A 27,780-nucleotide genomic window follows, 5' to 3' on the forward strand; every position below is an offset into this window, starting at 1 on the left:
ACATCGCTATGTGGCTGCTTGCCATAACAAGGAGGAGGTGGGACATCGTTGCAGAGCGGCAGGAGGGGGAGGAAGGGGAATCGTAAGACAGCCCTGCATTACATTAGAACGTGAGGAGGGGGGATGGTGCGGTGTGCGCTGCGCGGCAAACTGACACAGAGGGAGAGGAAACTCACAGGGGCACCGGGCCATTCACGAGTGTCACCCAGCGGCATGGCCCCGCCCCTTTTTCTCCTCCATTTCGGGCAAATTTTTCACTGACTCGAGTATAAGCCGAGGCGGCTGTTTTCAGCCCAAAAAGTGGGCTGAAAAACTAGGCTTATACTTGAGTATATACAGTAATATTGAGGGGCATGATTTGGTATATGGTTGGCATGCTTACCTGCTATATAACAAAAAGGAGGACAAGAATTTTAAAAGTCATATTTTAAGGAATGCTCTACTGCGGGTCTGGAAAAAATATCAATACAAATTAAATGATAAGATACCCATGTGGGCAATTCCCAGACACGCAATAGAAAATATGAACATAGTACAAAAACAGGATGTAATTACTTACAGACAGCTTCTTACCCTAGAAAGAGGTGTACTACAATTAAAACCCTTGGATGAATTAAAAGAGGAAAAGATAATTCAAACATGGTTTCAGTACGGGCAGCTACAGGCCAGATGGAAAATAGATTAAAAAACTGGCTTTATGCAAGTTGAGGATAATTTACTCAAACAAATTAGAGATCAAAGTCCAATGCATATAAAGAGATTATATAATGTATTAATAGAAATGGACTCGGAAACAGAATTAGTTAAAGACTGTATGATAAAGTGGGCTCAAAATATTGAAGAACCAATAATGTTGGATACATGGGAAAGGATTTGGGTAAGAAATGTAAAATTTACACAAGCCCAAAATTTGAGAGAAAATTTTTATAAGATGTTTTATAGATGGCATTTAGATCCTAAAAAATTGGCTTCTATGTATCCGAATTTACAACCTAAATGCTGGAGATGTGATTCTGTGGATGCTACATATTTTCATATATGGTGGACTTGCAAAAAGGTTAAGGCATTTTGAATAAAAATATGGTGGATTATGCAAAATGTTCTTTAAAAAAGGATAAAGTTTACTCCTCAGTTATTTTTGTTAGGTATAATTACATTGTACAGTTGTAGAGATTAATTTGATTTTGCACTTAATAACTGCAGCTAGATTGTTGGTGGCGCAATACTGGAAGAAGGAAGATTTGCCTACTATCCAAGAATGGACATTGAAAGTCACAAACCTAGCCGAGATGGCTAAAATATCTGCATATCTCAAGAACTATTCAAATGAGAGATATAAACGAGACTGGAAAAAATGGATTGATTATATTCAAAATAAATATGGGACTAAGAAATTCCAGATAGCTTATGATTAAGATCTGGAATGATATAAATTGTTTAGAGTTAGCCTAGCAAGGAGGAGTTAAGCTCAATTTAAAGACGTTATTAACTTTCTACTCTCTTTTCCAATATATTTTAGACTGTTTTTGTTAAAGACTTATACCTTATATTGGTTCTTGGAAGTCAGGTGGGAAGGTTGGGGGTGTTGGGGGGGAGGGGGGAGGGAGGGAAGTAAATATTTGTAACTAAATTAGGCTTGGGGGGGTGTTGGGTTTTAAAGCACTATGATCATACATGTATACTGTCTTGTCTTATTTTTTAAACAAAGATATGTTATGTATATTGAAATGGAATTATAAATACCATCAACGCAAAATGGAGCTTGCTCAGAAGCTGAAATACACCAAGTGAATAAGAGGAAGAGTGGGAAGTAGAGGAGAGAAGAAAGGCAGGAAGAGAGGGATAGGAGAGAGGGCGGGGGGGAAATGAGAAGAATAAGGAGGAGTGGAAAGGGGAGAGAGGAGAAGGAGAAAGGAAGGGGAAGTAGAGTAGAAAAGGATGATGGAGGGTAGAAAGGAGGTAGGGAGGGGGAGGAGAGAGGGAGAAGAAAGTGTTGGATAAGGCACAAATATGGTGTATGGAGAGCAGAAGAGCCAATAATTGTGTTTTTTTTTTAGGGAGCTGATGGTAAGATGAATTGATGTAAATATTTTAATAACACAACATGATATTGGCTATGTAATAATATACATGTGATTATATGTTATGAAAATGGAAAATAAAAAGTTTTCATAAAAACATCAACTCCATTTTTTCCAGGATGTATCTCATAGTACTCCAGTGTGTTTAGAATCATTCTTGTATTGTTTTGATCTGTCTCTTTAGCAAAAATCCATTCTACTGCCCCCTTCTTTCTCTTGGCTCCACTGACGAGGGAGGAGAAAGGCCAGGCTTGGGGGATGGCCTCCACCTATAAGATCTGCCCCTGCTGTTCTCTCCCAGCCCTCTTTGCTGCTGGCAACAGCAAATGTATCACAACAAAGGCAGAATCCTGTTGCGATGCAAAGGCAAGTACAGGGGTTCTTTGCTCCCGCACTAAGGCTCCAGCCATCGCCATTGCCACCGCCCCAACAGCAGAACAGCCCTGAAGGAAAGAGGTTGTCAACACTCGGCCTAAGCAATAAGACAAGGGCAACTGCTCTAATTGGAGACATTATTCCAATCTGTGTTAACAGCAGGATATTCAGCAGTGTTTGTTCATCTGTCCTTGTTGTTTTATTCACAGATATTGATGAATGTGCTGAAGGGAGGCATTACTGTCAGGAAAATACTATGTGTATCAACACACCAGGATCATTTATGTGTGTCTGCAAAACAGGTTACATCAGAATTGATGACTACTCTTGTACAGGTAAGAATAATTTGTTAACATAAGCAGATGCCCATTATTTCACCTCTTTAAAGATTATTCACTTTTATAAGTCATTAGCAGATATGAAAAAGATGTTATTCTGTTTTCTTTCATACAATTAGAGTGATATGATTACCAGATTTTTTTATGACATCTGTCTTGGTTAATTCTAATGTAGTCTTACTGTATCCCTCTTGTTTAAAGGGGAAAAGCTTGAATTTTGCATTAACATAGAATATGAATGAATAAATGTAATGTAAGAAATGAAATGTAAGAAGACAACTTCCCCTTCCTTCTTTCCAGTTTTAAGCTGCTAACCTCCCACCCACTTTATGGTGTACAGCAGGGGTGTCAAACTCAATTTCATTTAGGGCTAGATCAGCATTATGATTTTCCTCAAAGAGCCAGTAGCTGGATACTACAATTAGGTGTGTATGGCTGACTGGGTGTAACTGGGTGGACATTGCTGCCTTGATGCCACTCACTGGCCATGGCTGACTCAGGATGACTAGGTAAGGATAGAAGAAGTTGCACTGAATAACTCAACGTGGGGACAATTCAGTGCCCCACAAAAAACACACCACAACACAACAGACACACACACACACACCAAGTTTGGAGAGTTTTACCCATAGAGGAAGGAGAAGGCCTTCTCCCCAAGCCCAAGCCTGATTGGCAGTTTATAAGATCAGATGCAGATAAAAGTATTCAAGTTTGGAATTCTGTGTGTTTGTGTGTGTGTCAGTGGTGGGATTCAAATAATTTAACAACCGGCTCTCTGTCTTAATGATCAGGTGGATAGGTGGGGCTTAGTGGTCATTTGACCATGTGGGTGTGGCCAACTCAACATTACTTAGGTTGATGGGCGCTTCGCCTTTGCTGTTACAATGTAATAAGGGTTAACCAGAGAGGCAGATTCTGTAAGCAGGGCCATAAAGATTAAGCTAGAAACAACACCAGAATGTTTCCTTCATGCCTTCCTTACAGGATTAACCCTGTAAAGCAGAAAAAAACCAAAAGAAGATTTCTTCCAACAACCGGTTCTCCAAACCTCTTAGAAAGTTAAGAACCGGTTCTCCCGAATAGGTGCGAACTGGCCTAATACCACCACTGGTGTGTGTGTTTCCTTTGCCACAACATGCTAAAGGAGATGTTCTTCTTCCAATCCCAGACATTGTTGGCATTTCCTGGTCTGGGGCCTCCTTGGAGCAAGACAGGAGGCTGTTCTGACCTAGGCTTCCTGATACAATAAAAACCACACAGCTAGTCCCAAAAACCATCTTTTTATTTCAAAGGCTGTGAATTATGTTCATTCACAGTGCATAATGAATCCCAAATAGTTGTAAAGAGTCCTACAGTAGGCTGCCAAAGTCTTTTGGGATAAGGCTGATAAGCACCCACCTTTATCTTCCTTGAAACACTGCCAAAGATTTAATGGGCAATTAGCTTGACAAGGCCACAGAGATCAAAGAGTCAAAATGGAGCTTCAGAAGGTAAACTGACCAGCATGAACGAATTTGCTTCCTACAAAGGCTCACATGCCTTTGCTCTTCCTTTATGTCCTATAAGAGGGGCAGCCTTACTCCCAAGTGATCCCTTCTGTCTTAACTGTTCTTGCCTTTTGGCAGCTCTGCGCAAGCACGCACTGGGAACAGGGGGAGTCTGTTCCACTGCCTTGCTGATGTCCGACTCTGGAGGCTATGGAGACAGCACGTAACTCCTAGATGGCTCTGGCCCCCTCTCTGTTTCTGATGCAGAGCCCTTGTCCAAGCCTTCCCCAGACTCCAAGACTGGCCCATGTTCCTCCCCAATCTCCTTGCTATCTGACTCTGCTGCTAGCTCCACAGGCCACTGGTGACCACAATAATGACATCTTGGATCAGTTTGTCGTTATTTATTTGGACAATGTTTTGATTTACTCTTCCTCCTGAGAGTGCCAACTGCAGCACCTCACCTCTGCCTGATCCTGCAACGGCTCCGGGAGAACCACTTGTATGCATAACTGGAAAAATGCCAATTCTTTCAGTCCACCATTGAGTTCCTGGGGCATCACATCTCTCCTAAGAGCATAATGGAGCTGAGCAAGGTTGAGTCTTTGCACAACCTCCTTGGCGAGTGAAATCCATTCAGCAACTCCTTGGGTTCGTCAACTGTTATTGGACCTTTATCCCCAGCTTCGCTTCCCTGACCGCACCCCTCACTCAGCTCCTTCAGAAAAATGCCCCGTTCCACTGGAGTACCCCCGAGCAGCAGGCTTTCCAGGCCTTGAAGCAGGCATTCATGAAGGAGCCCATCTTGAAACATTGTGAACCCCACCATCCATTTGTGATGGAAGCAGATGTGTTGGATGTTGCTGTTAGAGCAGTGTTACTCCAGGCTCACGCATCCAGCGGTACCCTCTTCTACTTTATTTCTTCTACTTTACTCAAGTCCTACTAAATCCAAAGTCAACTCTCCGTGTTGACATTCCATGCATAATGTCGGCAGAGCCGGATCTTAGATTACAGTAGCTGGTTTGAGATGGGTGTATCTATTGGGTAACATGGTTTATGACACAGACTGAGGAGAGGAAAGGAACAGGGGCAAAGTTCAGAAGCATATAAACAAAGCAAAGAAATGGCTGCAAATAAATCTTGCCTAATGAATAATGTCTAATGAAGCTGTTAATAAATCACTGGTTTTTGTATTAAAACATTGGCTCCAGTGGTGGGTTTCAATATTTTTAGAACCTATTCTGTAGGTGTGGCCTGTTTTGTGGGAGTGGCTCAGCAGTCATGTGACTGGGTGGGTGTGGCCAACTTGGAAAATGTGGTGAAACTCACTTAACGACGCTCTTGCTTCGCAATCAAAATTTTGGGCTCAATTGTGGTCTTTCTTTATTTCTTTATTTCTTTATTTCTTTCATCTTTCTCCCCCACTTTCTTTTTCTTTCTTTTTTCTTTCTTCCTTTCTTTCTCTTTCTCTTTCTGTCTCTCTCTCTCTGTCTCTCTCCGTGTGTCTGTCCATCTCTCTCTTATCTCTGTCTGTCTGTCTGTCTCTCTCTCTCTCGCTCTCTCTCTCTCATTCACACAGACACACAGACACACAGACACACACATAGTGGTCACCTTGTTGAGAATTCCAATCACATTTGAAACACTCAACAACTGGCCTGCATTTATGGTTTTTTGCAGCGTTCTGCAGTCATAGGACCAAAATATATGGTTAAAAGTACCTGGCAGTGGCATTTTTCCCTGGGGGTCTCTACAGAATAGCAATAGCAGTTAGACTTATATACCGCTTCATAGGGCTTTCAGCCCTCTCTAAGCGGTTTACAGAGTCAGCAACAAGAATGCCCCCAACAACAATCCGGGTCCTCATTTTACCCACCTTGGAAGGATGGAAGGCTGAGTCAACCCTGAGCCAGTGAGATTTGAACAGCCGAACTGCAGAACTGCAGTCAGCTGAAGTAGCCTGCAATGCTGCATTTAACCACTGCGCCACCTCGGCTCGGTTAAGAACATCCCAAGACCAATGCCACCACATCTGCCCTCTTCAGGGACAGGTCCTCATCTTCCGGCTGTGACCCCACGCCGTGAAAAACATGAAGTCTCCGAGGCTGTAATTGTATGGGGTCTTCACGCACACCTATGTTTTCACAGCGTGGAGCCGTGGCAAAACTATACGTGGCTGCAATGACTCTGGAGCCCATCCATGGGGGAGGGGGTCCCCTCGCATTCCTCGTCTTCCCGGATGGACTCCAGAGTCATCATTGGCCACGCAGAGCCTCACTCCATGGAAAACATAGGTATGCGCACACACCCCATATAATTACAGCCTCGGAGACTTCGTAACGGTGGGAACTTGTTCTCACTCACCTGGGTTTCTGCAGAAGCTTCCCTCCAAAGCCTGAAAGCCCTCCGAGGGAGGAAGGGCCAGTTGGGACAAGTGCTTTGGTCCTGCTCCGGGCTGTAATTCTGCGAGGTGTGCACGCACCTATGTTTTTCACAGCATGGAGCCATGGCCAGAAGATAAGGGACTAGAGGGGGACCAGCGGGGGACCAGTGGGGCCTTGTCCCTCTAAAGAGGACCTGTCCCCAAAGAGGGCAGACGTGGCGGTATTGGTCTTGGGATGTTCTGCAGAGCCCCCCAGGGAAAAATGCTGCGGGGGCTGGCTTTTTAACCAGGTGGATGTAAGAGAGAAGAGGGCAGCATGCACCCGTGGGCTTGTGCAACAGCCGACTCCTCGCATCCTGTTCCTTCTTCGGCTACTGCACAAGCCCATGTAGCATGCGCTGCCCTCTTCTCTCTGACAGCTGCCTCATTTCCAATTGAGGGGTGGGGAATGCATGCGTTTTCCTCCCTCTGCATGGATTTCCCACCCCCTATTGCGAGGCGGCTGTTAGAGGGACAAGCCTGGTGCGGACAGGTGGGGCAAGCGAGCGGTGACTGGGTGGGTGGGGGGAGTGATCAAGGGGGCAGGCAATGGGAGGGAGCATTCTGGTATGCGGCCTCTGGAAGAACAGGTACAGGAAGACATGCTAAATTTGACCAACAGGTACGTGCGTACCGGGGTGTACCACCTATAGCAATAGCAATATCAATAGCAGTTAGACTTATATACCGCTTCATAGGGCTTTCAGACCTCTCTAAGCGGTTTACAGAGTCAGCATATTGCCCCCAACAACAATCCGGGTCCTCATTTTACCCACCTCGGAAGGATGAAAGGCTGAGTCAATCCTGAGCCGGTGAGATTTGAACAGCCGAACTGCAGAACTGCAGTCAGCTGAAGTAGCCTGCAGTGCTGCATTTAACCACTGCGCCACCTCGGCTCTTTTTTTTTTGAAACCCACCCCTGATTGGCTCGATCATTATGAATCATTGTTAGAAAACTTTACAGACAAACTTTAAAACAAGGTAAGTACCACTGTTTCTGCAGAATTCTCAATATATTAAGATGTTTATTTACAGCCAAATTATGAGAAAAAATGCAGGCAGAAATGAATATATCAAGGTATATTACAATATTAAATGCTGTGGCTTTCTTTTTTTAACCTTCAGAGTATGATGAATGCCTCACCAATAAACAGAACTGTGATGAAAATGCATTGTGTTTCAATACTGTAGGAGGACATAACTGTATTTGCAAACCAGGTTATACTGGAAATGGTACCATATGCAAAGGTAAGATATCACAACATGATTCAGATTTCAAATCCCTTTGTTTCTCTAACCTTTGCATTCCAGCCATCCATTGTTAGTTCCATTTCCTTTCTTGATGCTGCATTTAGCACCAGATTTAGCACACTTTATGTGCTAAACTTGCTTTTGAAATACCTGAAATATGAATGTGATTGCAGTTCTGAAAAATTCAAAGGGTAAGTAAATTTGATCAATTTAGATATATCAGCAAAATAATGAATACATTTTTATGTGAAATCATCCAAGATGAAAAAGGTTATATAGAGTGATGAAGATGATTGTAGCAGATATGCAGCCTTGTCACCAAAGCAAAAAGGATAAAATATATCTGAAGCCATGTGGGCCGGTGGAGGTTCAGTACAAATTTGCAGGATTCTTTTAGAAGATTATAATATTTACTGTGTATTCAAATTAGACAAATAATTTTTATTCAGATATTTGGAAAATATCTTTCTCTCCCACTTGAAATAGAATTGAAGATCTTATGATTTTTCCTCTTATAATTTGCTTCAATGATTTCAGCCTTTTGTGAGGATGGTTGTAGAAATGGTGGAGTTTGCATTGCCTCCAATGTCTGTGCCTGTCCACAAGGATTTACAGGCTCAAATTGTGAATCCGGTAAGAGATCCTTTAGTATATTTACGAACCATATAACTGAAGTTTTGTGTATAACAAAAAATAAGAATATCTTTGTGAACAACATGGTTTCTGTTAAATGAGGCAAGAATTGTCAGGATCTCTATGAACCCGAAGCTTACGCTATGAAAATAGAGCTAAAAAAAATGTTCATTTTTGTCAACATTTTTTTCTTTAAAGGATATAAATGGGTAGGAGAGCAAACTCCTTTTTTTCATCCTTAATCCGGTTCCATTGCCACATTAAAAATTACACTGCTGAAATTTGGTAATTTTGCTACCAAATTGCAGCAACAATTAGGATAGTGGCAGAAATCAGAGCAATTTGCTTTTTTAAGTTTCCCATTCCCAATCTCACCCTTAAAAAAAATGAAAATAGCAGCCCCCCACAAAAAAACTGATGTCATTATTTTCTAGTGACCTAATCTGCACCTTATACTTCTACTCTAGCTGGTCAGAGAGTAAATTGTTGCTTTAAATAACAACCAAAATAGAAGTAGCCATAAATATCAGTAGTTAACACTACATTAACAAATTATTCTAGTTTTGACTGGTAAAAGTGAACACTGTATAAAGAGTGGCATCATGGTAATCTTTATTTTAGCTGTTTATGTACATGTGATCAATTTTTAAATAATATATGATACATTTTAAATTGCTATCAAGACATAAGCATAAGATGTAATTATGAAAAGAATTTATTCAGATTTCAGTGTTCTTTATTACAAAAGATGTTGCTGTTTTTAAAAATTGCCTGGTCATTTGCTTTTCAATATGGAAAAATTATAGATTTTTCCTTTGAAACATGCATAGGTTAGTATAGCACATTTTATCATATTTGACTTCATTTTTTCCTTTAATGTTATAAGAAATCTGTGAATATGTATATAGGGCTAAAAAATACCAGTACAGTATAAGAATACTTGAATAGCTACTGAAAAGGTACTACAGTATAGGGGTACTATAGATTTATCTCCACTACTCTATAAACTATACCAGTGATGGCTAATCTTTTTGCCATCGCATGCCAAAAGCGGGGGGAGCACAGGGGGTCATGCACGGGCATGCCCCACCCATAATTCTATGCATGCATGCGTGTGTGGTCCCTGCCCTCCCCTTGATTTTGGCACATGGTAGTCCAGTTTCTCACCTTCCCCAGGCTCCAGAGGCTTTCTAGGAGCCTGGAGAGGGCACAAACAGCCTCCCCACCCCTACAAAGACCCTTAGGAGGCTTCCCTGAAGCCTCCGGAGGGCAAAAAACAGCCCTACGAGCAACCCAGAAGTCCATTCCCGAATTTCTGGGTTGCCTGTAGGGCTGTTTTTCACCTTCCGGAGGCTTCAGGAGGCTTTCCTGAAGCCTCCAGAGGGAGAAAAACAGCCCAATGCACAAACTGGAAGTCTGTTCCTGACCTTCTGGTTCATGCGTTGGGTTGTTTTTCGCCCTGTGGAGGCTTTAGGGATGCCTCCTGAAGCCTCTAGAGCGTGAAAAACGGCCCAATATGCAACCTGGAAGTTCTGGAATGGTCTTCCAGGTTGCTCATAGAGCCATTTTTCACTCTCCGGAGGCTTCAGGGAAGCCTCCAGAGGGCGAAAAATGGGCAAAAATGAAGGGCGAAGTCTGGAGTTGACAGGGAAATGCCTCTCGTGCCCTAACAAATGTCTCTGCGTGCCATAGGTTTGCCATCACAGCTCTATATTCAGTATTATATAAAAAATAAACTCATCCACATACTCATTATTTTTTTCAGGAATTAATCTGATTTTCTCCTTGTTCTGTAAAATTCTTTGAGTGTAATTATTCTCCCTTGACTATACCTTTATTTGCAGTTAATGGATATTGTGTGTAAAAATATAAGAAATGTCAAGTCTTCCCCTTGAAATGATGAAAGAAAATAATTATTTGAAAAGCATTTCACGTCCTAGAATTCTGAGTAGTTAAGTTATTGCTATAATGTTGAGTTCTGTTGTATTTTCTTTTTTCCCTATGAAGGCCAATTTTGAAAATTAGATAGCAGATTTTGAAAATTCCCACTAGAAATTTATTAGATATTTAACAAAAGAAGTAAGATGAATGTTGCAATATTTTTGGACTCTGCAAGGAGAGTGAAGTCTGGATTTAAACGAAGTCTTTATTAATTCATGAATGTTGGATTCTCTAAGACATTATTATCTCTTGCCGTATTTCAGGAGTTCTCTCTTAGGTCCATTCATATTGAGGTTTCCAAATCATCCACTCTCCTCCTTAGGGGCAGAGTTAGTTGCATGGTGAACCATAAGCTTAGGCCCTACATCAGGGATATCCAACTAGATTTGATGGAGGGCTGGATCAGCAGGGCCAGGGGGGAGATAGAGCATGGCCAAGGTGATCGCAACCAACAGCCTGGCCCAGGGAGTGTAGCCAACTTGTCGCTTGGCTGAATGGGTGCCTGTGGGGGCTGAGAGGGATTGGGGAGGGAATCCAGGGGTTTCCAGGTAAGGCAGTGGGCAGGAGGCTCATCCCATGGAATGAGGTGAGGGAGACTCAGGGGGTAGTATCTGAAGCTGGAAATCATTGGCCAATGTGCACTCACTGCTCTTTGTGCATGTGGGCTGATTGTTTCTGGATGCAGCCCCAACCTGCCAGCCCCACAGCTGGTGCATTTTGTGGCTCTGGAATCTGCTGCCACTACTGGACTGGCCATCCAAGCAGCAGGGGGAGGTGGCAGTGGGAGGAACATGATGCAGACCTCTGCCCTACTTTCTCTTTTGGTTTGCGGTTGGAGAGCAGATCGCTGATGGTCATCTTCTCTTCGCCCCCCTTGTGGGTCTTGCCCTTGGCCTGTGTGTGGAGCATGTTCCCCTTGTGCACCCAATGCATGTTTGCCCAGTTGAGAGCTGGCACCGCCACCACTCATCAGATCCACCCAGCCTGAAGGAGGCAAAGCGGCCAGCTAGATTGGCCAAGTAGAGGTGGTCGTGCATGCACAGCAGGTAAAAGATGGCCACTATGAGTGGGGAAAGACAGATGTTCATAAGCACCATGGCCACCCAGGACCATCAGAGATGGGGGGGGGAAGCATGTGATCCTGGCTGGGCCTGGGCAGCCATGGTGTCGATGACAATCTGGCTTTCCCCACTTGTAGTGGCTGTTTTTTACCTGCTGGGTCTGGGCATGCTGTACCACCTCTACTTGGCCTTTCTAGCTTGCCACTTCATCTCCTTCATGCTAGGTGGGCCTGTTGCTCCAAGTAGCGGCAACAGAAGCCTAAACATGAGCTTCTGGCAGCCTTGGTGGTGGTAGCAGCCTATAGCTGCATGAAGGAAACGTGGTCCACATTCAGACCCATGAGGGGGCCAAGGAGATGACTAGCGGGGACCTGCTCTCCAACCATAAGCAAAAACAGACGGGCTGGAGTAGGCAGGCCAATGGTGTCCAGCAGCAGCCGCCCCACACTCCTGCCTCACTTTGTCTCAGCCCATAATGGTGGCAGTAGCTGGAGGCAGAGCATAGGGGGGAGGCATGCAGCCACCTACCCTGTCCCAGCCAAGTGGGATGGAGCAGGCACGTCCGGTGGTCTGCATCACATTCCTCCCCTGACTGTGCCTGCTGCTGGTGCCACCGCCGCCACATGCCTGCTTCTTGGAGGGCTAGCCCAGTGGTCGCAATGGGCTGTGAAGCCCATTCTGTTGGACATTCCCCCACACAAATACACACAAATCTTTGATATCTCATTTTATTCTAAAGAATTAGAGAAATCCCTAACCTTCATATAAGAAATTATGTACTGTATATACTCAAGTATAAGCCTAGTTTTTCAGCCCACTTTTTGGGCTGAAAACAGCCGCCTCGGCTTATACTCGAGTCAGTGAAAAATTTGCCCGAAATGGAGGAGAAAAAGGGGCGGGGCCATGCCGCTGGGTGACACTCGTGAATGGCCCGGTGCCCCTGTGAGTTTCCTCTCCCTCTGTGTCAGTTTGCCGCGCAGCGCACACCGCACCATCCCCCCTCCTCACGTTCTAATGTAATGCAGGGCTGTCTTACGATTCCCCTTCCTCCCCCTCCTGCCGCTCTGCAACGATGTCCCACCTCCTCCTTGTTATGGCAAGCAGCCACATAGCGATGTCCCACCTCCTCTGGTACAGTGATCCAATGATAGGAATCACTGTGCTGTGTGTCATAGGAGGCGGGACATCGCTCCCGCGGCTGCACGGGACATCATCATCACAGCGGGACATCAGCATCATGAGGTGAGTGAAGTATTTCATTGAATACACCGCTAGTTTACTGTTTTTCTTTGAAATAAATATTCAAAAACATTATTGGTATCTATTTTTATTTTTGAAATTTACCGGTAGCTGCTGCATTTCCCAACCTAGGCTTATACTCGAGTCAATAACTTTTCCAGTTTTTTTGTGGTAAAATTAGGTGCCTCGGCTTATATTCGGGTCGGCCTATACTCGAGTATATACGGTATTTATTCAATTTTTAAATTGAGGAAGATACTCATATAAACACACTGTACTGTAGTAGAAAATGAATGGCCCACACCAATAATTAAAAATTGCACTGAACTTTCTATCCTGCTTCTAGCAAAATGGCTGCTCAGTGTTACTGTATATACTCGAGTATAAGCCTAGTTTTTCAGCCCACTTTTTGGGCTGAAAAAAGCCGCCTCGGCTTATACTCGAGTCAGTGAAAAATTTGCCCGAAATGGAGGAGAAAAAGGGGCGGGGCCATGCCGCTGGGTGACACTCGTGAATGGCCCAGTGCCCCTGTGAGTTTCCCCTCCCTCTGTGTCAGTTTGCCGCGCAGCGCGCACCGCACCATCCCCCCTCCTCACGTTCTAATGTAATGCAGGGCTGTCTTACGATTCCCCTTCCTCCCCCTCCTGCCGCTCTGCAACGATGTCCCACCTCCTCCTTGTTATGGCAAGCAGCCACATAGCGATGTCCCACCTCCTCTGGTACAGTGATCCAATGATAGGAATCACTGTGCCGTGTGTCATAGGAGGCGGGACATCGCTCCCGCGGCTGCACGGGACATCATCATCACAGCGGGACATCAGCATCATGAGGTGAGTGAAGTATTTCATTGAATAGACCGCTAGTTTACTGTTTTTCTTTGAAATAAATATTCAAAAACATTATTGGTATCTATTTTTATTTTTGAAATTTACCGGTAGCTGCTGCATTTCCCACCCTAGGCTTATACTCGAGTCAATAACTTTTCCAGTTTTTTGTGGTAAAATTAGGTGCCTCGGCTTATATTCGGGTCGGCCTATACTCGAGTATATACGGTATTCATTTTTTTTTAGTGTTAGTTGACTGGTTAACCTTCATAAATTATATTAGTCTTGTGAAACCTTAACCAACTGACAAATGTTTTCCTAAAAATGTTATTTTCCTTAAAATAATCATCAATAATAAGATTTCTCTTTATAAAAATAAATATAATAACCAATTAATGTACCTACTCTACATACTATGACACTGACAGAACACTTAATAAGGGAGAAACAAGTTGTTTTCAACACTCCTCAACATTTATTGCAAATTCTACTATACTAAAGCCTAGGAACTTTTACATTCTCAGCGTATCTTAGTTTATTTCCATTAATCAATGTATTTTTCCACTTTTGATCAGTATTCATGCCTTTTTAAAGACATCTGAGAGAAAGCAGGATATCATTAAAGTTTGTGCTTTTCACTATGTAGGGATGAATCAGGATTAAATAAATTACCCTGGATCAATTTCAGAAACCTGTTTATACCATAAGAAAATGCACTGTGGTACACTTTTTAAAAAGTAATTTAAAATATTTTGCAAAAGAGACACTGAATTTTCCTGTCAACTAAGTCTGATCAGAAAGCAAAATGAATGAATAATGTAGAGAACAAATATACATATATACAGTATAAACACACACACTGGAACAGACACACACACACACACACACACACACATACATATACATACATACCAGAGGTGGGTTGCTCCCAGTTTAGACTGGTTCAGGTGAACTGGTAGTGGTAATAGGGCGTGGGTCACCGAACCGGTAGTGACAGCTGGCTGGCAATGCCTCCAAACCAGCCCGCTTGGATGCTCACCACATGGATCCACAGAACTGACTCCTCCTGCCTACACACAAGTAAGCATTGGCACTTGCCTAGCCTCCCCTCCCCACTGGCCAATGTCTCCTGAAGCCGCCAGCATTGCAGCTGCCCGCCTCCCTGCCGCTTTGAGCAGTGGTGAGCTCCAAGCAGTGGGTGGGGAGGTGTGGGTGAGCTCTCAACAGGGAGATAGAGATTGGCTCAGCCAAGCTGCCTCTTCCTGAGCCAGAAGAAGCAGCAAACACCAAGCAACCACCCCTTCTGGGTTAGCCTTTAGCTCCACCCCACACCGCCTGAGAAAAGGAGCTTTATTTTCTTGTTCCCACCGGGGAGCATCATGCTCTCTGCTCTGTGAGATGCATATCTTGCTGGAGACTGGCAGCTCTGGGTCTTGTGGCCTTTTTGGGGTTTTCTTAAAAAAAAAAAAAACGCCTCTCTAGACAAGCTTGAAAACTTCCAAGGTTGCTTCTGGAGGGAACAGTCGGGTAGTATTTTCTCTCCCTCCCTGGGCACCTGCAGTTCCGGAGCCTTGGAAGCTGCAGCCTTGGAGCAACTCCTGGCCCTTGCACAGTAAAGAAAACCTTCCGAGGTTGCTTCTGGAGGGAACAGTTGGGCAGTGTTTCCCCCACCCCCTCCCAGGGCACCTGAAGCCCCGGAGCCTTGGAGACTGAGGCCTCCAGTAAAGTACAGTAAAAAAAACTTCTCGTGAGTGCAAGGCAATTAACAACTAGTCATGTATATATGAGAAATAAAACTTGTTAATAATAATCTTAAAACAATTCATTCCTTCTAAACATAAAAGCTTTCCAGGAAACTAAACTGTGATGAACCTGTTTTTAAATAGATTTATGTTAGCTCCCCTCCCCCCTGTCCACCCAACATATACTGTATTTTTCGGAGTATAAGATGCACTGGAGTATAAGACACACCAAGGTTTTGAAGAGGCAAATTAAAAAAAAAAGTTTTTGCACTTTGCAGACCTCCCAAAAAACAGTCTATGTTTTGCAAAAACGAGCCGAGTTTTTTTTTTCAAAAGGCATGAATAGCCTTTAGGAGGCTTGTAGAGTGCTCCTAGAGGGTGCCCCCCCAAACTAGCACAAAACGGCCCATTTTTCACAAAAACTGACCCATTTTCTGTCAAAAAAGGGCATGCAGTCTTTAGGAGGCTTATAGAGTGCTCCTGGGGGCTGGAGAGGGAAAAATTGAGCAAAAAAAAAGCCTGTTTTTCGCTCATTTCTGCCCTCCCCAGCCCCCAGGAGCACTCTGCAAGGCTCCCAAAGGCTATGCACAGCCGTTTTGGTGAAGGGGACAGGGTTTCAGAAGGCAAAAAATGCTGTATTCAGTGTATAAGACACACCCAGATTTTCAGACTCTTTTCTGAGGGGAAAAAGGTGCGTCTTATACTCCAAAATACGGTACATGTTGAAAAGCTGGCTCTTCACATCTATTTTTTTCATTAAGTTTATTCATGCCTGTGTTGATATTAATTTTGATATTGTATAAATTTTATATTACATATTTTATATTATACATTATAAACATCTATTATCTTAATTATATCTTAAATAAACTCTCATGATTTGTTGTTTGCTTCAGAATGCATGTGACTTATATACTACTGGTTTTTTTTGACAATGTGGAAAACTGAATGAAATTTAAGAAATTTATATTTTGATGGGCCTTGCAACAGACTCTGAACCTTTTCAAATAAAAATATTTAGGTCTGCCATTTTAGAAAGCCATGTTGCCTGCTGTAAAAATAATAATTCTTATATCTGCATTTGCTCTCATGCAAAGTGATTGTGCAAGAATTAATCATATAGCTGCTCAAAAGTGTGATACCTTATTTAAACAGTTTCCATTTATCAAAATGTGTCTAGATTGTTTTATCTTTCAAATTGAATCTAAAATCCATAATATAACTTGAAATAACAATATCTGGTTTAAATGTGGTATGTCTATACACTATACACACAAAGGTATAAATATTGTTTTGTTTATTGGCATGTAAAACACTAGTGGAATTTGCAGCTTTAAAATCAAATCTTGGGAAATAGATATTTATAGATAAATTTCTATGAATATGCTATGTTTGAAATACATCCATATTGAAGAAGATACATTCATGTATTAGAAATGTACATAGAACTATGCAATCAAATATTTAAATATGATTTAAGAATAATGCAAAACATATATTTCTAAGCATATTTCTATACATTTACACATTTGAAAACATAACTTATCCTCAAATTTAATTTTAAAGTTATAAATCTATATCACAAAACTCAGACATGTGCAAAATCTGAATTATTCAATTTTCATATTAAGAGATTCAAATCTGCTTATCTTATATCAGAGTTCATAATATCATGATTCCTCAAATATTATTCTATTCATTTATTTTGTTAATGATTTTAAAATTATTAAGTTAGCATGAAAAATACAATTCATAACTAGTCTATAGAGATTGTGAAAGCCAAATAGCAGACATATTCAGAATTAACAGGTGATATACTTGTTGTCTTTAATTGATCATGGTTTTTATTACAGATTGACCACCAGCATCACAGAATGGCAATTTGCCTACCTATACAAATATTACTTTGCACAATATTCAACTGGGTTACAATGTTCTTCATGAAGATTATTTTAATGAAAACAACTATTTTTTTTAAAGGAGTAATTGCTATATTATAAAAATTACTTTATTATGTTAATCAGTGGAGATATCATTAAGGAGATAGCTGAGAATTCCATTATGAGAATTCATAACTTCTTCTGGTAAAACATTTTAGTGAATTATTAATCACACATCAAACCACTTGTAAGGCCTGGCCTCTCCGCCTTATTGAAGAAAGTAAAGACTCTTGAAACTTGGCATTTCAAAAGGAACCTTTTATTGAACAGGAGTGAAAGTAAGGAGAAATCAAAGCAAGCTCTGAGGTCCCCAGGCCATACAGTTAGAATAAAAGGAATTAGAAACCCTTCCCAAAAGTCCAGTGTGGATTCAGCCAATCCGCGGGTGTGAAGATGGTATTGTACTGGCTGCTCTCAGAAAGTAATAAGGGAACTTTCTCAGGCTAATTTGCCAGCTTTTGAGTGATACAACCCACATGGCCCTCCCTCCCCTTACATTCCCCAAAAGGTGAGAAAATGTCAGAGTGCCTAGGTGCTAGGCTAAAGGTTATAAACCAACAGACTATAGCAGTGGTGAAATTCATTTTTTTTTACTACCAGTTCTGTGGGTATGGCTTGGTTAGGGTGACCAGACGTCCCGCTTTTGGCGGGACAGCCATGCCTTTTCATAAATTTTCCCGCGTCCCGCACGGTTCTTAAAAACACACGCTTTTTTTGGCGCTCGCAGCTCCCTCGCTCCCCCGCCCATCAGCTGCTAGCTCGCTGGGCTGGCTCATCATTCTGTTCTATCCTACAAATTTAAGCCAGCCCAGCCTGCCGCTCACTGATTGGATTGGCCTGGACTCCAGCCAATCAGTGAGCTGGCTGGGATGGAAAATTTTCAGCACGCCGCGTGCTGAAAATTTTCCATCCCAACCAGTTCACTGATTGGCTGGAGTCCACTTAGCTTAGCACGCCTGCGCGAGTCTCCATTTCATTTCGTCTTTTGGTTGCAGCTGCGCTTACTCACTGGTGAGTAATCATGTTATAGATTGGTACCAGTGGGAATCGGGAGGCGCTATGGAGAGGAGACAGGCCTCCTCTCCTCCTTCTCCCCGTTTGCGGAGTTCATTTCATCTCCTCACGTCACAGCCAGCCCCTGTGCTGCACCGCCACGGGCGGCAGAAGCTCCGGAACCGAGCGGTTCTCTGCACGAGCCGCCGCCACCCTCCCCCGCCCATCAGCTGCTAGCTCGCTGGGCTGGGTACTGTAGCATGTGAGCGGGCGGATGGGCGGGGAACAAGTGAGCCGCTCATTCGTTCCCCCGCCCATCAGCTGCTAGCTCGCTGGGCTGGGTACTGTAGCGTGTGAGCGGGTGGATGGGCGGGGAACGAGTGAGCTGCTCATTCGTTCCCCTGCCCATCAGCTGCTAGCTCGCTGGGCTGGCTACTGTAGCGTGTTAGCGGGCGGATGGACGGGGAACGAGTGAGCCGCTCATTTGTTCCCCTACCCATCCGCTGCTAGCTCGCTGGGCTGGCTACTGTAGCGTGTGAGCGGGCGGATGGGCGGGGAACGAGTGAGCCGCTCATTCATTCCCCCGCCCATCAGCTGCTAGCTCGCTGGGCTGGCTACTGTAGCGTGTGAGCGGGCGGATCTCCTCTTTTGATCTGTGACCACGAGCCGTTCCTATTGGCCGTTTCCCTTGTGACGTCTGTATCAGGCGCCGGGCTTAGTTTCTGTATCTAAGTTAAGAGAGACCGGAGATCGCGGGGTTTCTTGTATGCTGCTAGGAGAGGCAGAAGCCAAGAAGAGCCGGGCCTGCCTTCTCGCTATCCCCGCTCCACCCCGGTCACCGGGGATGGGGACAGCCCTCCGCTAGACTTGTTGCCAAACTGGACGGGGAAAGGGGAAAGCTGTTCCCACCAGCCGAAGTCAGAACCATGCTGTGACCAAAGTTTGGAGAAAAATGGTTTTGTGTGTGTGTGTGTGAGCGAGGGATCTGGTAAGGGAACTGCGCCTATTTAGAAAAGGTAAATTATTGCAAACATGATCAGTCGAAGATAAGTATGGGGACAGGTTGGGTGGTAGAGAGAAAGTGATAAAAGAGTGGGAGAGAGGAAGAAAAAAGAGGGGAGAGAGACAGAAAGAGACAGAGAAGGAGAGAGAATGTGACAGAAGAGTGGGAAAGAAGGAGAGAGAAAGAAAGAAAGAGGGTGAGAGAGAGAGACAAAGAGACAAAGAGGAGAGAAAAGGGAGAAGGAGAGAAAAAGTGATAGAAGAATGGAAAAGGAGGAGAAAGAGAAGAGAGACTGAGAGAAAGAGACAAAGAGGAGAGAGAAGGGAGAAGGAGAGAGAAAGTGACAGAAGAATGGAAAAGAAGGAGAGAGAAAGAGAAGAGAGACAAAGAGAAAGAGGATGAGAGACAGAAAGAGACAAAGAGGAGAGAGAAGGGAGAAAGAAAGAATAAGTGAAGGAAGAATGGAAAAGAAGGAGAAAGAGAAGAGAGACAAAGAGAAAGAGGATGAGAGACAGAAAGAGACAAAGAGGAGAGAGAAGGGAGAAAGAAAGAATAAGTGAAGGAAGAATGGAAAAGAAGGAGAAAGAGAAGAGAGACAAAGAGAAAGAGGATGAGAGAGACAGAGAGAGAAGAGAGGAAGAGGAAAGAGTAGGAGAGAACATCTCATTTCAACCCTGAGGTGCAAATATTCTCTTTGATTGGTAATTTTATTTGCCCATTTACTATCCAATACTCTCATTTCTCCTTAAGTTCATGAAGAATTCCCGTCTTTTTATTGAATTTATCACAATACCTTCAGAATAACTTTTTCAGCATAGCTTTACAGCTATTTAAAATATATAGTAATTTAGGTCAGGTTTTCAGAACACTAGTCTATTTATAAGTCAATGGTTGCGACCATTTTTCACACTTAGCGACCGTTGCAGCATCCTCATGGTCACATGATCAAAATTTTGTTTGGCAACAGATTCGTATTTATGCTGATTTCAGTGTCCTGGGGTGACCTTTTGACAAAATATAAAATTTTTAATCAAGCGCCCCCCCCCCCCCCCCCAGTCAGTGGTGTCCCTCTTTACCAATCTGAAAATCTGGTCACCTTAGGCTTGGTGGGCATGGCAAGGGAAGGATACTCCATTCCCACCCCACTCCAGGGGAAGGGTACTGCAAAATCCCCATTCCCTCCTGATCAGCTGGGACTCAGAAGGCAGAGAATAGATGGGGGCAGGGCCAGGCAGAGGTGGTATTTGCCAGTTCTCCAAAATACTCAAAATTTCCGCTACCGGATCTCCAGAACCTGTCAGAACATGCTGAATTTCACCCCTAGGCTACAGGATACAGGATACACAGGGGAGAAAGCAATAGAGTATAAAAGTATACAAAGTATAATAAAGTATAAATGTAACCAGAAGAATGGCAGATTTATGCATCTGACATCACTCTTGTTTAAGGCCCTTAAAACAATTGCAAAGGTGAAAGAAAATACATCCAGAGTATAGATAATTTATCACAATAGTATAATGTTACCTGATCAGGGTAAAATTTATGCTGCTGCCAGCTTGTTAGTAACATCACTGATTTTGAGAAGTTTTTTTTTTAAATGATAATATTAGACCATACTTATTTCTTTTAATTTGCATAATTCCATTAATGGTAAGTGTAGATGCTGCTCTGGGCATCAGTAGCTTTTTTAAAAATGAATTGTTCATCCAATCCACTTAATGTATTAATGACATTGGTTCCCAACCTGCAAGCAAATTCTCCCAGAAAAATCCTGTAGATTTTAAATAAAATGAAACCTAGATTTTCATCTAAGATAGGGATTCTCAATATAATTTCTTTCCCCTCCAACCTGATGCTTGGAAATCTCTCCCTCTATTTTTTCAATATCCTCTGCTGACTGAACATTGTATTTGTATTTGTATTTGTATTTATTAGTTTTGTATGCCGCCCACTTCCAAAAGACTCCGGGATAAGAGAGCTGAACTTTGCACAGTAGCACCATGTCCTTCTTCAATATTTCTTCACCTTTGAAATAAAATGAACTAATAAACATCTTTCAGACTGTATGGAACCATGGAACTGCTTTGAATCACTGTACATCTCTGAGAGTGAGATGGCCAATACCTAAATTTGATAAATAAATTGAAACATTACTTCTGCATCAGTGAGTTAAGCCTGTTCCAAAAGCAGGAAGGCTCTTCTTGATAATTTTCAATTCATTATCTCATGTCTACCCCAGATGTTGCAACCAAAGTGTTAAGAGATTCTGATTTTTTAGTGGTTCAACACATTATGAACTACTTTTTTGTTTTTATATTTTACTGAACATATAATCTGGAAAAATCATCACAGCCACAATACTAATTTTATCCTCCCATATTTTTCTCTTTATGTGCTTTGTCAGGTTTGTCAGCAGCTCTGCCTTCAGAGTGTTTATTATTATAGACATGAATGGGATGAGCCTTGTCCCTTTCCCAGTCTTGTATGCAGATGGATCCTAATAGCTGCTTTTTTTAGAATAGAAAAAAAGCGTTTAGCAGAGTGATGATATGGGGGAAGAAACTATCTTTGTGTCTAGTTGTTTTGGCATACAATGACCTATAGTGGTGTCTTGAGGGGAGAAGTTGAAATAGTTTATGTCGAGGATGTGAGAGGTCTGTAGATATTTTCTCGGCTCTTTTTCTGGTTCATGCAATATACACCTGCAGTATACAGGTCCTCAATGGAAGGCAGGTTGGTTGCAATTGTTTTTTATGCAATCCTAAATGATTGCAAGCAATCATTCATTTCTAAATATCTGCAGACTTCTTCCCTCAGCACATCCATATGCTGCAAATTCTCATAGGCCTTCAACACGTTTGCATTCATACATAAGAAATGGGAGGAAATTTTTGGCATATGTCACACATTATGGTCCAAGTAATGGCCTGAATGTTTCTTGTAATTGTGATTTGTCAGTTATTTGGCAAATAAATACAAAAAGTTACTTTAGCTGTCACCTTACCAACACTGACATGCCCTTTAAAATAATTTTTCTCCCGACTAATCAGTCAAATAAATCATCATTGCAATGTTGGACTCATATTTGGGAAATTTGCCATTTCATAACTAGGTTTGTCTTAAAGAAACAAGTAAACAGGATTTGTTTACTTAGTTGATCACCTAACTCATATGCTTTTTGTTAGATTGTGGAATGGATGAGGCAGACTCAGGCGTAGCAAATAACAACAGCTCTTTATTGGTTTCAACTATGTACAATCCAGCACTGCTCTGTTTTAAAGGGAGCTGTCAAATGGCTCTGTCAATCACCAGTGAGTATTTTCCTGCCGGATCGGAGGACATTGGTGGAACCTACCATACTGGCTGTCAGTATGTAACACCCTTCCCGTCTTAGATGGGCTGATCAAGCTGGTAATGTACTCACGCAGGTAGGCAGGTCCTCTAGAGACTCTCTCTGACCTGCGCAGTTCAGTTGGCGCTGGGACTTCAGTCAAGTCGGTCGGATCTGTTGCCTCTCTGGCTTCGCCTGGTGGAAGCTCCTGGAACTTTCCGCAGAGTGTGGCTGGAGTTCCTAGAGCCAGTTTGCTCGGAATTTGCTGTGGGCCCACAAGCTTCTCAGATAAGTACTCCGGTACCTTTGGGCTTGAGTGGTCTGTGAAAGGAGTAGATATTTGTTCCTTTTGGGTAGGGTTTTGGCTAACTCATACAGGAGTTACCTTTGTTGCCTAAGATTGGAATGGCCTAGGCGGCCTCAGAGTTGGTCAATGTGCTGCCTCCAAATTCTCCTGTCCTCGAGCTCCAATTTGTAAGAGCGAGGTTTATGGACTATGAGCCACGCTCAAAGAGTTATCGCTTGGAAGCAAAAGAATAGTCATTTCCAGGTCTGCTAGCTTTGCAGAGCAAAACTGGAACAGAATTGATGCAATTTTTTGGGAATGATTCACTTAGTGACAGTGATCCACTTAGGGATGGTAACTCACTTAGTGATGGTAAATCACTTAGTGATGATGTCAGCATTCAGGGAGGAGAAGCTGAAAAAGAAATGAAACAAGAGAGGATTGAGACACAGGACCAGCCAATGCCACGCAGGGCAGAGTGATGGAACAAGTGGATTCCACATGACAGGTATTCTGCTAGTAAAGTAAAAGTGTGTAATATATGGTATGAGCCAAGGAACTATAAGGAAGTATTGACATTACTGAAATTTGAACAAGTAAAGTAGAAAGAAGCCATGGACAAAGAAATGGAATTCATGGGTGAACATAACTGGTTCACATCTATGACTTTGCCACAGGGGAGCAAAGCCATAGGATGTAAATGTAGAAAGTGCTACAGGTACTTTCTACATAGGTACAATATAAAGCAAGGTTTTTCACAGATGAAAAATATGCACTATAATGGGGTTTTTGCACCAACTGTAAAGAGTGAAAGCATAAAGCTGGCACCAGTGTTGCCAGCAGCAAATGGCCATAAAATTTGGCATTTTGACATAACTACTGCATTCCTCAATGCGGAACTAGAGGAAGAAATTTACATGGTTTAAGCACCAGAGTATGAAAGTAAAAAGCCTAACAGGGTGTTTAAATTGAACAAGGCCATTTATGGGCTGAAGCAGTCAGCCAGGAATTGGAATGTCTGTCTACATATAGAAGGGTCTTAGGTTCAAGAGTTGCAAGGCTTATGGTTGCATATACATTGGAAAGTTAAAAGGTGGGGATGGTCAATTATTAGCATTTGTGGATGGTCTTTTTTTCATTGCAAAGGATGTTTCACAGAATAAGGCCATGATGGTGAACCTATGGCACACATGTCACAGGTGGAATGCAGAGCCCTCTGTGAGGGCACTCAAGCCGTTGCCCAGCACAGTTCCATCATGCATGCATGCACACCTCCCACCAGCCAGTGATTTTTGGGTCTGCCGTGCATGTGGGAAACACGTGCACATGCACAGGAGGCAGGTGGAGTGCAGAGGTATTCAGCATGCCCCCATGCTCCATTTTTGGCACCAGGAGGCTTCATGGAAGGCCTCAGGAGCCCAGTGGAGGCCATTTTCACTCTCCCAGAGGCTCAAGGAAAGCCTCTGGAGCCTGGGGAGGATGGAAAACAGGACTTCCAGAAATTCAGAAACAGACGTTTTTCCAGCCTCTGGAGGGCTTCCAGAGCCTGGAGGAGCCCAGAAGAGGCCATTTTCACCCTCCCAGATGTTTGAGGAAAGCTCCCGGAGTCTGGGGAAGATGAAAAATGGAACTTCCGGAACTTGCAATTCAACTTGCAATTCTAAATACACATGACTGGGAATTAAAAAAAAAATATCCCTGAGCTTTCTTGGGTCAGGTGTTTTATCTGATTCAGTGCAGATAACTTATTTCTGAATAAAACCGCTTAGAAACTGTGCTTAGAAACTATTTGATTTGCAGGTGAAGGTCATCATGGCTACAAAGGCTTATGGCGCTCAGGGGACTTGCTTGTCTCCAGAAAGCAAATGCTATGGGATGAGGAAGCCGACCCATAACAGTGGACCTCTCTTTCCAATAAAAGCAAACACCAGGCGAGTGGGAGAATCTGGCTGAAAGGGCTTTGAGAAGTTGAAGAAAAGACCCTTTTCCGGGAGGGCTATTGGGCTGTAGGAAATGGGCAGCCAGAGAGCATGCCTCTTTCGGGAACTCACTCTGCCCAGATGGATGAGATCTGCCACGAAAGCCTCCTTGGCTTCAGTTGGGAAAGAAAAGTTGCCTCGCAGTAGGAGAGCAGTCTACACACACTACTAGTGTTATCAGAAAATGTGCCTGTATTGGAGGCTCAGGCAGAGCACTTATTAGTAGCCGGCTTTCAAAGCAAGATCATGGCTGCTTGTCTACTGCTGGGATTTCCTCCTGCATTACTACTATGGACATTGGCCCTGATGCCTTGCTGCACAAAGGGAAGGCAGCTATATACCTTGCTCCTTTCCTTTAGAAAAAATCAACTGGTTCTAGTGAACTGGTGCAAACCAGATGAATGTGAATTAGAGCCATTTTGCTGTTTATCAGTCCAACCTATGACAGATTTACAATTTGATGAGAGTGGAATGGACTAGGTGGTCCCATGTATATCTAACAATTAAGTTCTTAAAGGAAAGGTGGAATTAAAATAAAAAGTCCAATTAACTTGCAAAATTATTTGAGAATATTGGTTTTATTTTTAAAAAATGGAAAAGCTATTTCCATTCTATATAGAATTTAAGTCAACAGAGTCATACCTTTTAAATATTTTGTAAACTTTTTGTAAATATTCATGTACCTAGTTACCATTTTATCTATGTCAATTGTTGCGGGAAATGGGAGGGGGGTAAAATCAAAAGTTTTATCTGGGATAATTGCAGATAAGAACTTTAGGAAACTTTTATTTTATTTATTTAAGTTTTTTCTCGTGATATAATGGATATTGTGAAATGGATAAATTTATTTTATAAATACCAGTTTGCCTCTTTTTCAATTGTCTGAATTAATTTATTGTAAACTATTTGTACTTTTCCATACATTCCTTTAAAAAAATTATACTGTATATTTCAATTTCTCTTTTTTTGCCTCCTTGGAATACTATTAGTTGCCATTGAAAGACTAAGTAGATAAGTAGATCTAGAAAACAGTTTGTTTCAGCTTGGGAAATGTGGTAATTATGACAGCAAATAATGCAATTCATATTCAAAATGTGCATTGGAAAAAAAATCTACAAAAATAATTTCTAGGAGAATTAACTATAGAAGGAAAGGAGTTATGATTTAATGTCCTGACAATGCTACACAATAGATACTGTTTGTTTATAAGAGATAGTCTATAATGCAAGACATGGGAGAAGGGATAATTAAGGTGACCAGACATCCCACTTTTGGCGGGACAGTCACGATTTTGCACAATTTGTCCTGTGTCCTTCAGCGTTCTTAAAAAGTCCCGATTTTTGTGACCAGACCCGGAAGTAAGCCTGCCCCGCCCCCAGCCCTGTATACCCATCCCGGCTGGACGGTATTTTGTCCCTTCTGTCTCCCCGTTGCTCATAAAAGCAACTTCGGGAAGGTCTTTTGCTAGCAGGCAGGTTCTAGGACGCCTGCCGCCACCAAAGGACCTTCCCGGAGTTGCTTTTCTGAGCAACGGGGATACAGAAGGGACGCAATCTCCTTTCATTCTCCCTCTGCCTCATTCACTCATTCGAGCAGCAGAGAACGAAAGAAAATCGCATAGCCGAGGGCAAAGGAGCCTGCAGCCTCCTTCATTCAAACGTTCAGGCAGCGGGGATGCGGGGGGGCTTTCTTGCACGCCTTCTTTCTCTGAAGCCGTGCCAGATTCAGCAAACTGGGCAGCGCATGCCCTTGGGCTTGTGCAACAGCCAAAGAACAGGAGGCGAGAATTCAGGTGCTGCACAAGCCCACGGGCACGCCCTACCCTCTTCTCTCTGATAGCCGCCTGGTTAAAAAGGAGGAGGAGGCTCTGCTGGTCCGGAGCCCATCCAGGAAGACGAGGAACGCAAGGGGGATCCCTCCCCCCACAGATTGGCTCTGGACCAGTGGAGCCCCCTCCTCCTCTTTAACCAGGCGGCTATCAGAGAGAAGAGGGCAGCGGTGCCCGTGAGCTTGTGCAGCACCTGAATTCTCACCTCCTGTTCTTCGGCTGCAGCCGAAGATAGCCTGGTTAAAAAGATCACCTGGTTAAAAAGGAGGAAGAGGAGGCTCTGCTAGTCCGGAGCCCATCCGCGGGGGCAGGGATCCCCCTCACGTTCCTCGTCTTCCTGGATGGGCTCCTCCTTCTTTTTAACCAGGTGGCTATCAGAGAGAAGAGGGCAGCGAAAAAAAAGGAAAAAAAACCTTTTCCTTCTGTAGAAAAAAAAGGGGGGGAATTCCAGAGACCGACTGAAAGAGGGAATCCTCAGCCAGGGCACCCTTTGCTCTGCCACAGCAACCCTTTCAAGTAGGATCAGACTAGTTTGAAAGCCTCGCCTTCTACTTCGGCGGGGAAATTCCCTGCCGCCCAGGCTCCGTCCCCCAGAAAAAATCCCCTTCACCGAAGCTCGAGAGGCAAGCGCTGCCTCCACCTGCCAGAATCTCTGAAGAGAACTTTGCAACTAGTTGAGGAGCGGTGAACAGCGGACTTGAGCATTTGCACGCATTCAGCCAAGGTCCTGCTGAGCCCCACTACTTTGGACGACCCAATGGATTTTACGATAGACGTGCACACCCAGGAGGTGTTGAAGAAGGACAGGCAGCTCAACCTGATCCAGGACGACAGGCGCAACAGTGGCTTACAGAAAGAGACAGAGAGACACACACACACAGAGTGAGAAACAAACACACACACACAGGGGGGAGGAGAGACAGAGAGAAACAGACACACAGAGAGAATGACAGAGAGAGAGGCAGAGGGAGGAAGGGAGATAGAGGCAAAGAGCCACACAGAGAGTGAGAGACAGAGGGGGGG

At 43.3% G+C, this 27,780-nt stretch overlaps 1 protein-coding gene across 3 annotated transcripts in view; it reads left to right on the forward strand.

Annotated features, from left to right (window-relative positions):
- The window catches only part of NELL2 (neural EGFL like 2), a 144,572-nt gene that overhangs the window by 104,059 nt on the left and 12,733 nt on the right, over positions 1 to 27,780 (forward strand). For 2 of the 3 annotated variants that reach the window (XM_032221597.1, XM_032221595.1), the window contains 3 exons: positions 2,666 to 2,791; positions 7,832 to 7,954; positions 8,495 to 8,590. In XM_032221597.1, the coding sequence (XP_032077488.1) occupies positions 2,666 to 2,791; positions 7,832 to 7,954; positions 8,495 to 8,590 (345 nt within the window). The remainder of the gene's footprint in view (positions 1 to 2,665; positions 2,792 to 7,831; positions 7,955 to 8,494; positions 8,591 to 27,780) is intronic. The other variant, XM_032221598.1, reaches the window with a different exon arrangement.

This window comes from Thamnophis elegans, chromosome 7 (genome assembly GCF_009769535.1).
Source record: "Thamnophis elegans isolate rThaEle1 chromosome 7, rThaEle1.pri, whole genome shotgun sequence".
NCBI classification, from domain to species: domain Eukaryota; kingdom Metazoa; phylum Chordata; class Lepidosauria; order Squamata; family Colubridae; genus Thamnophis; species Thamnophis elegans.